This window comes from Carcharodon carcharias, chromosome 5 (genome assembly GCF_017639515.1).
Source record: "Carcharodon carcharias isolate sCarCar2 chromosome 5, sCarCar2.pri, whole genome shotgun sequence".
NCBI classification, from domain to species: Eukaryota; Metazoa; Chordata; class Chondrichthyes; order Lamniformes; family Lamnidae; genus Carcharodon; species Carcharodon carcharias.
In genome coordinates this window covers 200,008,096-200,020,104 of record NC_054471.1, presented here as the reverse complement: position 1 = coordinate 200,020,104, position 12,009 = coordinate 200,008,096, and the positions used below count along the sequence as shown (strand labels likewise).

The following is a 12,009-nucleotide window of genomic DNA, read 5'->3' as shown; positions in this document are numbered from 1 at the left end:
GCCTCTCCCTGCTCTGGGGCTGCAGCAGCCAGTCAATTTCAGTGTGGGTGTCCTTAATGAAATGCAGATGTCACATACACTGACCCTGAGGTTCAGGTAGGAGAATTGCTCCTTGAACATTCTGGGTGAAAATTCCCTCCTGCGGAGAACTTTTCTCCCCCCCCGCCGCCCCTTCCTCTTCCAGCTGGTGAGAACTAACCAATCTTGGACTGAGCCATGATAACCGCCTTTGGTAAGGAAACCTTCCTAATTTCCTAAGTAAGGACCGAATGTATGCTAAATTTACTGATGACACCAAGACAAGGAGGAAAGTAAGTTGTAAAGAGAAGGTAGAGAGTCTGCAAAGGGATATAGAGAAGGTTAAGTGAGTGGGCAAAAAATTGGCAGATGAGTATAATGTGGGAAAATGTGAACTTGTCCACTTTGGAGGAAGAACCAAAAAACGATGCTATTTAAATGGGGAGAGATTGATGAACTCTGTGGTACAGAGGGATCTGTGTGTCATGGTACATGAATCACAAAATGTTAGTGTGCAGGTACAGCAAGTGATTAGGAAGGCAAATGGAATGTTGGTGTCGATTGCAAGGGGAATGGAATATAAAAGTTAAGGAAGTTCTATCACAATTGTACAGGGCACTGGTGAGACCACATCTGGAATACTGTGTACAGTTCTGGCTTCCTTTTTTGAAAAGCAATATAATTGCATTTGATGCAATTCAGAGAAGGTTCACTCAACTCGTTCCTGGGATGAAGGGCTTATCCTATGAAGAAAGGTTGAACAGATTGGGCCTATACCCGCTGGAGTTTAAAAGAATGAGAGGTGATCTTATTGAAACAAATATGATCCTGAGGGGGCTTGACAAGGAGGATGCTTAATCATGTGGGAGAGACTAGAATTAAGAGGCACAGTTTAAGAATATGAGGTCACCCTTTTATGATTGAGATAAATTTTTCTATCAAAAGGTTGTTAGTGTGTGGAATTCTCTTCCCCTGAAAGCAGTGGAGGCTGGGTCATTGAATTTATTCAAGGCTGTGTTAGGTAGATTTTTGATTGACAAGGGAGTCGAGGTTTATGGAGGTAAGAGAGAAAAGTGGAGTTGAGACCACAATCAGATCAGCCATGATCTTATCACATGGTGGAGCAAATTCAGAGGGCTAAATGGCCTCATCGTGTTTCAAAGTCCCATGTTCCTAACTGGTGTGTGATCATAGGCAGCACATCATGTACATTAATGCCTGCTATCCTGGCAGTGGTTCTGATGTCTTCCTTCTACAGCAGTTCACTGAGATATCTGCATTTAAACCACCACAACAAACTAAAGGGTTACTAGGCAACAAGGACTATCCACTGACCAGGTGACTGATGATCTGCTGTGCAACCCTGCACTCGTGTGCAGCATACATTCAATGAAAACTATGCTGCCACAAGAAATGTGATAAAGCAGGCCATTTACATCTTGAGACAATGCTCCTGCTGCCTGGACCCTTCTGGAGGAGCCCTGCATTATTTGGCCAAGCAAGTTTCAAGATTTTTGGTGGTTTGCTTTATGCTATACAACCTCGCCATCGCGAGCCATCAGCCTTAGCAACCAGTTGTTGGCGTGCAGCTAAGAAGCTGGAGGAAGAAGAAAGGGGACAATTTATACACCCTCTTTCTGAACAATCTGAAAAACTTATCCAAGTGTGATACCAGTAACTGCAACCCCAATTCCCTGTTCACCAACAGGTCCCATGTCTTACCTCCCCTCTGTTACTGACCAACAGCAGCCACAATGCTAAAACAGAAGCCACAACAAAACACATGTTCCAAACCAAATTTAGGAATGAAATAATTCCATATACTAAAGTCAACTAATCACCCTTGTGCATTCCCTTAAGTGTGGCTCCCAAATGGCTGCAGCATGGCTGGTGGAAGACTGCTGAGACAGCAGGTGGCCTTGGAGGACAACCTCGAACAGCCCTGAGCCTGGAAAGCTTTGGCTACAGATTGCAGCATATCAGCATGGTTAGCGGCAGTCTGGGCTGACTCAATGATGGACAACAGCAAGAGCACTGGTGGATTAGCAGGGTTGAAGGATGAATGCTGTCTTCCTGAGCATCCTGCTCCTTGCCATTCCTTTTTGCTGAGCCTAGTTAGCTGCTGGAGGACAGATTGCTGCAAGTCCATTTGCAAACTTATCCAGAGCCGTGATGACAGCGATCTGCATGTCAGCAAGTCGGCCTTGCACGATTGCAGTCTGAGTGCAGCACTGAGACTTTTGGGGGCAGCTGCTTGTGCTGCAATGGAAACTGAGGCATCAGCCATCAGATGCTGCACTTGGATCCACAAGGCTCATGGAGTTGGTCACAACTTCCATGCTGGAAAGGATGTGGGCTAAGCTCTGTGCAAAACCTTGTGCCAATTTGGCGCTGGACTCTTCCATTCTCCTTGACAATGACCACATGCCTACTGGCAGGCTACCCAATGCACCAAGCATTTAGATGAACATAACCATCAGCTTTCCTCTGTAGCCTAGTCCAATGGCAAGCTGGCACCTGTGCTACCCTTTTCACCTGCCTTGGCTGCAGGTGTCTCACTAGGTGCAGATTCCACTTCTATGTTATCCTCTAAAATAGATGCAGTGTCAGTGTCTGAGCTGATGGCTGCAAATGTGGAATTGTGTGATGGTACATCTTCCTCATCACTACCTTGTTGTTATTCCTCCACTGCCTGGTCACACTGCAGTTCTTGGGTATCTGAAAGAAGAAAGGCATCAGGGTAGGGTTGTGGTGCCAGGAAGTGCTGGAGTGGGGATTGGGGAAGTAAAAGGTGCATGCTAACAATAGCTATAGCTTATAACTCAGCAGAGTATGTGGGACAAGGGGGAACTCTGATGTGAGGAGGATTAGATATGAGGATACAATCATCATCGATGCTTACAGTCCCTTTGCTGGCTATGGCAATAGATATCCTGATGATGGCTAGCACCATCTCCTCCATGGGAGTCACGATATACAGGTGTCCCTGTCCCCCTCTGGTTAATTCCTGCTATCTCCGGTTGTGTGTCACCTTGTCGTACAGGAGAGAGGGAAATATGCCAGTGAGTATTAGACAATCCACTTGAGTTATATATCTGTCCTGGTCGAATGGCTGGTAGTGTGTTACAAGCTGTGTAATGTGGGAGTGAGGCTTGCAGCAGTGCTAAGTGTGTGAGGGTGTGGTGGAATCCTGATTGATAGAGATTGTTGGTAGGTGAGTAATAAGGGTGTGGTGAATTAAGCTGGTGGTACAGTTGCTAGGTTATAGCATTTGAAGATGCATTCACTTATCTTGGCCACTTGTCGTTGTCCTTCTTGTAGCACCGCATCAAGGTTCTCGGCATTTGACTCCTCTCATTGACCTCCACAGCATCTGCTCCTATTGTCTTCAGAGTGTGTCTGGAGGACACCCCCCCCACTGCCCCCCCCCCCCCCCGCCGATACAGGACATCCCTCCTCCTTTTCACCTCCTCAACTAAAGCCTCCAGTGCAGTGCCCAAAGCTGGGCCCTCCCATGTTTTGCCATTCAATCTTATCCAGGTCAAATTCACTTCCTGCATGACTGCCAGTCCCTGCTCCAGCCACAAAGCACTTTTCTATTAAGAATTGCAGACAACTTTAAACAGTGCAGCTGGCTTTAACTGCATTTATGGCATTGGCACCCTGCTGAGGCATTCAGCCAATCAATAGCAGACTTGGTATTTGTTGGACATGGAAACAGAAGGTAGCACATGCTGCCTGTATTGCAGTCAACGGATATGGGTACCCATCACAATCCCCTCAAATGTCTTTGGCAACTGATGAATTTAGCCCACAGTTGTTTAGTTTATTCTTCCTATCATATTCAATGCAACGTAAGCAATGCAGTTATTGGAAAATACAATGACAATGTCCTATGACAATTCACATTTAATCCATCACACACCAAACAATCTATGATAGTCAAAATAACTTGATTTGTATAGATGTGTAGAGGTTCAAATGCAACACTCCACATTTCTGTTCTGTAGTTTAAGTTTGTTGCTACAAGTCTGAGCTGTTTGATTGCAGACCAGTCAAAGGGAGGAGCTTCTATTAAAACAGCCTCATGATCATTGGTTAAAGTTGCTACCAAGTGACACTGAGGGAATAAATGAATCTGGGACTCTCTTCCTGATCTGGGAGTTGATCTCACCAGCTTTAAGCATCAACAGCACTGTCATTTAATCCTACTCACTTTTATATACATTTCCAAAAGTTGTACAGATTATTTTTTTGATTAAAGTGATCCGACCCACAGTGATGGCTACAATAATGAGCCCATACTCATGGACAGAGGGTCTGGACTCTCCTGCTGGCGAAGGAAAGCCAAGGGCTGGGCTCACAGCTCACGAATCTTCAGGCAGGAACAAAGCTGAGCCACGAATCCGGAGACCCATGAATGCATTCATGGTCTGGGCTAAGGATGAGAGGAAACAACTAGCAATCCAAAACCCTGATCTACACAACGCAGAGCTCAGCAAAATGCTGGGTGAGTATACATAAAACGTTTTAACAATATATTGTCAAAACGTAATTTTAACAGAAGGATGTTAGTCACAAGTGATACTTGGATAGACTTAAGACTAAATCTAGAGTTGCACCAATCTAAATCAGAAAACTGATTTACCATAAGTACAGAGGGTTTTTTTTAAATTTAAAGTTATTTTAAAGATGGATTCAGAGTTTTATTTGCTAATTTCTAGAAATGCGTAAATGAATACATTTACCATATAGAAAATACAAATTTTACGGTAATTATTTATCTGGACTGAACATTATTTGCCTTGAAAAAATTTTATAAATACAACACACCTTAAACATTATTCATTACACAAAGTTTTATTTAATATTGCTTCCCTCTAATTTGTATTGGTTTAAGTAAGTAGATTGTGAATGGTGTGTTGTAATTATTTATTTTTTGATTTTACATGTAGTTTATTTAACAAAATGTAATGTAATATTTTTCACTATACATGATTTTATAAAAGAAGAAAAAAAGTGGTTAACATATGAAAGAATCTTTATTCTTTCCAAAACCAAGATGTGGCCTTTTAATGAAGTGTGTATATTGTCTTGTCTGCTGGACTTTGCTAATTTCTAGAGCAAATAATGGATTATATAAATTTATCAGAGTGGGTTGCCTAAAATTACACTTGTGACCAAAGCTTGTTGCCCCTTACAAGAACTTCATTAGGACTAATTAAATTCCTTATTATTGACTTTCGAAAATTCTGGTGTTATCACATTTGCTTTTACTTTGGAAAAACCATATTGACACATTATGATTTACGAATAGTTTTAAAGCACAGTGAACACCTCTTGTGTTAAATCAACTGTCCTTTGATATATGATTGTCTGCCATATTCAAACTTTGGGATTATATTTAATTTTACCTTAGTCCTAAGTACTGCAGGGACACAGATACCAAAGTCATTCCATTGAATGCTTGAAACTTTGAATTGCCCTACCTCCTGCGTTCAAACTGAAAAGCTGTGCTTTGCAGATTTTTCTCAATTAGCAATAGCTAACTTGCTAGCTGAGATATATGCCATAGCTTTATAATAGGTTTGAACAATTTTACTGTTGATTTGTCATAAACTCCTTATTGTTCCTTCGCATTGAACCAAAATCATCTCATGATGTGATAAAGTAAAAAATAACCCAAGAGAATTTGAATGTACCTGAGAACTAAATAACTTCTCCTCTTCTAAGAGATTAACCTCATAAACTGAAAGAGGACTGGACTGGAGGTGATCAGTTCTTAAGTTTAGAGACAGTCTTGATGAAAATAATTTTTAATTTTTGCAAATCCTGAAATTGTTTAAGAATAATTTTAACCTACCATATACGATGTAACATTTTGTGTTTGTGGCTGGATTTGATTTGAACTGGGTCTAACATGTTAGTTTATACAAACCTTCCCACATAACAATACAATCATCTAAATGTGACTAGCTTTACCCTAAAGGAAAGTTAAAGCACATTTTATTAGAATATTATTTGGCATAATTTCACTTGCACTGCAAAAGTGTTTCTGCATTTTCTAATGTATCAAGTTTTCTTTAATTCAGTGTGCAATGTGATCACAGATTTGATTTCAAATCATGCTTTAGTCACGTGCTATTCATTTGAGTGAATAAAAAGTCCACTAGATGGCACCTAAACATCTCCTTCCACAAGGTCCAGCATTTAATATATTCCTTGTAAAGGAAAATATAATGAGGCGCTTAGATTGGTAGGGTGTCTGGAGCTTATCTAAGGGGTTACACCTATATAGTCCTGGGAAAAAGAGAAAACAAGGGAACTTAAGTGAAACAACTGAAAATAAAAATACAGGAGAAAGTACTGATAATCCATTTTCTCCATTTACCCCAGGCTATATCACTATTTCTAATTTACAACTGGGACTCGATGCAAATGTTCAAATCTGTACATTATACTAAATTGGGGAATGGGGTGCAGATGATGTTTTCATCCAATAAAAGGATGATGGGACCTACAAAAGGTAAATACCATGAAAATGTGGACAGAACTGCGGCGGATGAAATTATGAGGAGATAATTGTAAGATAATGCACATTGGAAGAAAGAAAAGTGGCTTGCATAAATACTGCAAGAATTATATCACTGTCCACTGGTGAAATTGAAAGAAATCTAGGGCTTGACATTTAACAGCCTAGATTTTCCAATTGGTGTTATTTTAACCACTTGACCCACTTGTTTTAAACAGATTAATGCCAGTACAAAAATAACGGTGATCGGAACATCTAGGCTAATATGCCCAGCCCTTGTGAAACAGCAACCATCAAAGCAAATAGAAAGTTGAGCTGTGTTGCCAATTAGCAGATTACAAGTTTGAGGATGTTGTGATTAAATCATATGTGTCCGTGGATGCTCTGAGAAGCCTGGACATTGAAAGGAAGCACCAAGTATTTAAAGAAGTGTAGAAAATATTAAATAGTATAGATAAGGTAAATCTGAAGTACTATTTCAAACTAAACTGTGACAAGAGGGCATGTGTTAAAATTGACAAAAAACAAATATGGGACAGATGTCAAACATCAGTACCTGCAACAGACTTCAGGTCAGGGAGAGTCATGGACCAAGATTTTAGGGTCCTTCCCTCCCGGCGGGATATTATGGTCCCACCGAACTGAATGGAGATTTAAATAGCTCGCTGCATCCACCGGGGCGGGGGGGGGAGACACAACCTGCCAGGGCTGTAAAATCCTGACCATGGTGGCACAAACTTTGGAGGCACATGAGAAACAATAGAATGTTATCTGGACTACTGGTTGTTCTGGATAGGTGAGCCAAGATCAACTTCAATGACTGCATTTACCACCTGACCTTCTGAATAAGTAACTGTTAGAATTAAAGGTGGAGCAGAATTTGTCCAAGTTAAAGCTTATATTATAGGTACAATAACCAACCATTCCAATTTGAAAAAGTACCACCAAGTGTGATGACTCCAAACAGTTAGCAGAAGTATTAGTGTTTTATTAAAATCTGAGCAGCAATTAACAGTATATTTCCTATTTTTATAAACATTTACATATGACCAAGTATGGTCCTTTGGAAGATTAATTAAATTACTTCTTCCTTCTTCCCTGGCATTACACTCAGAGAGAGAAAGTATGAGAGCACAGCCTTGGAAATCAGAAATATTCTTTTCTTGACTCATTTATGCATAAAATAATTGTCAAAGTTAAATGGCCTACCTAAGAATTCTAAGTGGCCATGTAAAGGAACTGATTCCCTTACTGAAAATGGTGCAGAATAAAATGTGAAGAGTCAGTACAAATTCTGAATGCAAGTTATAGATCTACCTCCTTCTTCAATGTGGATTACAGAAACTGACCCAAATATTAATCAACAGGACCTTTCAGCTATTTTCTATTCACTTGAACTTTTCAATAATTCCAGTTCTTGCACATTTAGCGTGCAGCCTGGATTCCCTAGTGGTTGCCTTAGATCTATTTCAGGCGCAACAGTAACTTGGTACAGACTTTTATTCATCAAATAGACATCTACAATTTATAATAGGCAATCAAAATCAGTAACAACTAATATTCAGACATCTCGCTACATAGAAAGATACGACCAGTATGGCCTTTACCACCTCTTGCTGCCTTTTGAGTGGAAGCCACAGCTGAAGCAATATTTTTACAAAGATATCAAAGAGTTTACTGGAAACCCACATAAGTACAGGATGTTTTGTGCAAATTATTTTAAATTCTGGCCAAACCCTTCATCCCACTGTTCTTGAATATGGTAGAGTCATTACCTGTAATCTTTTGTCATCTAAGTTACTATCCAAAATATACTGCAAAATAAACTGAATTTTCCTTCATTTATTTGGGACGGAAATTATATTAAACTTGATCTTGCAATCCAACTTTTCTTAAAACATTATCTTAAGAAAGTGGTGTCACAGGCTGCAAAATGGTTGAGTAATTTATCACAATTGGCACTAAACCTGTGGGACATGATAGATTTCTGAAAAATGTAAAACCCAGGATTGATTGTATTCTAACTGTACCCTAGAGCAAACCTCATTTTATACTTCAATAAATCAATAATAAAGTTTATAAAATGGTTCGGCTGCACAGAGAAAATAAATATTGACATGAAAATCTTGATGTTACTTTGTAGGCAAGAGAGTGTTTCCCTTCTAAATTTCTGTTTCACTCAATGTTCAACTTGGCAGGCAAATAATATACCGGCTATAGCGGAGGGTTACTCCTCTTCCTGTTTGAATGCAGAAAGTGAGGAAACTTTTCCAATATATGTACAGCTGCTTCCAACAACTGCACTTCCAGTGCCTGTAAGGAGCGTTCACCATTAGTGGACAGACATTCCACAAAACTGAAAAGGCTAGGCAAATATATCTGCTTTAAAAAGTTGATAAATGATGCTTCATTTAGAAACAGGAATTTTTTCCATTTAATATACAGCAGGCTAACATTACAATAGTCAATAAAATATGACTAATTTTATTTACAACAGAAAGCACTTGTATTCCTAAGAAATGAAGAAAATTGAGTTTGGAAAATAATGACAACTAAATTCAATAAATGTTTCTTGACTATGTTTAATCATTTGGTGTCCTTTATAAACATGTACTTTCCTCAAGAGAATAATTTTTCTCCAAAAGTTAATTAAATTTTGATCAACCTTGCTTTCTTTAAAAGCAAAGATTTCTAGTTTCTGCTGAATCAGTTGATCTCAGCGAGAGATCACATTCCACAAGACACCGGTGGGGAAGTAAATCTGTGTGGACTTCAGGTAACAGCAGGAGAGGATTTGGCTGGAGTGTTATACGTACTTGAGTGACCTGCTAACACCCATCATCCAAGATCCTCTTGTACAAGAGATTAAAGGGCACCTGATGCCACGGGAACTGCACCCAATATGAGTTGGTACATTCAGAAGGGGGTGGACAAATTTGGGGAGCAGGAGAGGCAAACATTTTGTGTAGACCGGTTTGGTGATTAACTGTTCTAAAGGCTCAGTGTGTGAAACCTGTAGCATGGAGTCTGTAGTCATTTCGAAGAGAGCTGAAGATGAAGAATTAGGCCTAACCTAATTTTGTTATTTGTCTGACAAATAATTCTTTTAGCTAGAGTTGATTAATTGTATAACACTGGCTATTTATTTTTGAAACTTTAGAAGTAAAGATTTTAGTCTTGCTCACCACATATTTCATTCGTACCACATGGGTAAACAAAAACCAATAATAATACCTCTGTTTTTAAACAATATCGCTTTCCTTTCATATTTTTAGCCTGAAAGCAGTTAATCTTCCTTACAATCTCATGTGACAAGGTATTATCATATCAAAGAAAATATTGGCGTTTATTGCTCATTATAAAACTGTCAGTTTATATCCTACTGACTCTAGAAGGAATGATGTTTAACTATGAGTTGTAGATAAATATGTTTTTGCAACTTCTGATTGAAATCATGGGATATATTTTAGGCAAATCATGGAAAGCACTCAGTCCTTCACAGAAGAGGCCTTTTGTGGAAGAAGCTGAAAGATTGCGAGTCCAGCATATGCAGGATCATCCTAATTACAAATACAGGCCACGGAGGAAAAAACAGATCAAACGTCTCTGCAAACGTGTAGACCCCAGCTTCCTGCTCAACAACTTCCCCCATGATCAGCCTCCTGTCCACACTGGAAGAATGTGCAGTAGACCTCTGGAGGAGGAAGAGGATAAAGGCTATCCACCAGCCTCAAGACTTCCTGCAATCAGGAGATTCAGGGAAACACAGACAACAAACAACAGCTTCGACAACTATGGACTACCCACTCCTGAGATGTCCCCTTTAGATGTGATTGATTCCGATCACAGTTTCTTTCCACCTCCATGTACAGAAGATTCACCCTCTCAGATGAATGGAATAATGTATCGGTCAGATTACAGTCAAAGCCCCATTCAATGTGGACATCTCAGTCAGATTTCAATCCCCCAGAATAGATCTACCACAATGCACCCTGCAGCCAGCCATCCTCCACCACCTCCTTATTATAACCGGCTCCAGCATCCAGCCTTCCAGTCCATGAACTCAGGCACATCTGTCCACCTTTCTCCCCCTCATGACCACCATCATCTAGATAACCTGGAACATATCAGCCAGGCTGAGCTTTTAGGAGAAGTGGACCGCAATGAGTTTGATCAGTATTTGAACACCTCTAGTCATCTAAATCAAGCAGGGATGGTAATTAATTCACATCTACCTGACGTCAGTTTATCTGGGGGCACAAGTTCAGAGAGGAGCCTTATATCTGTGTTAGCAGATGCTACTGCAGCATATTACAATAGCTACAGTGGCTCCTAGACCAAACAAATAGACTTGAACTTTTCTGAGTAACAACAGTATTATTTACAAAGATTGCTGGACATTGAAATATCCTCAGGGTAGCAAAATAAACTAGCAATGCATTTCCATAAATGATGACAAAATATTTATGTTGACTTGAAGTAATTTCTTTTTGCATCACTTCTAGAATAAAATGTAAAGCTATGTGATACTTGGACTGCTTGCTTTCCAAACGTTAGGCTGAAACGTTTGTACTTGTAAAGAGCTTGCAAGATATATTGAAATATCCAGTGATTGCTTCATCTTTTTCTTTTTGGTTATTGTAAGCCTTCTCATTTGAAATGTTTGCATCCTGTTCTATCAGATTGAGAAAATTTAAGTGATCTGAACTAACTGATCTATTTCTGAATGAATCATGAATTATCTATGTTTTCAATTTAATAAATGTTTCATGGAGTAATAATTGCAGTTTCGTTTTTAAGTTGCTGAACATTCATAAATATCTACCATGGCTTTTAAGACCCAATGAAATACGCTGCCATATTTGGCCAGATTTAATTTTTAGTGATAGCTATCACACCATTCCTGCCATGTTACAAATTACATCTGACCATTTGGGATTTGTGAAGAAAGCAGTTAATTAGATATTCACCCAGTGGTAAATGCTGCACAGTCAGAGCTTGCATTAACAGGCATACTGCAACCAGGCATTAACAGGCATACTGCATACAGGCATCTCAACAATTTACTAAATGCTGCACAGTCAGAGCTTGCATTAACAGGCATACTGCAACCAGGCATTAACAGGCATACTGCATACAGGCATCTCAACAATTTACTAAATGCTGCACAGTCAGAGCTTGCATTAACAGGCATACTGCAACCAGGCATTAACAGGCATACTGCATACAGGCATCTCAACAATTTACTAAATGCTGCACAGTCAGAGCTTGCATTAACAGGCATACTGCAACCAGGCATTAACAGGCATACTGCATACAGGCATCTCAACAATTTACTAAATGCTGCACAGTCAGAGCTTGCATTAACAGGCATACTGCAACCAGGCATTAACAGGCATACTGCATACAGGCATCTCAACAATTTACTAAATGCTGCACAGTCAGAGCTTGCATTAACA

General features: G+C 39.7%; 1 protein-coding gene across 1 annotated transcript; it reads left to right on the top strand.

The window, feature by feature from the left end:
* The first annotated feature begins 4,139 nt into the window (after window positions 1-4,139).
* sox7 (SRY-box transcription factor 7) lies at window positions 4,140-11,331 on the top strand. Its single transcript, XM_041188867.1, has 2 exons — window positions 4,140-4,528; window positions 10,021-11,331. The coding sequence occupies exons 1-2, from the start codon at window positions 4,300-4,302 to the stop codon at window positions 10,884-10,886; spliced, it is 1,095 nt and encodes a 364-aa protein (XP_041044801.1). The 5' UTR covers window positions 4,140-4,299; the 3' UTR covers window positions 10,887-11,331.
* The last annotated feature ends 678 nt before the right edge of the window (window positions 11,332-12,009 follow it).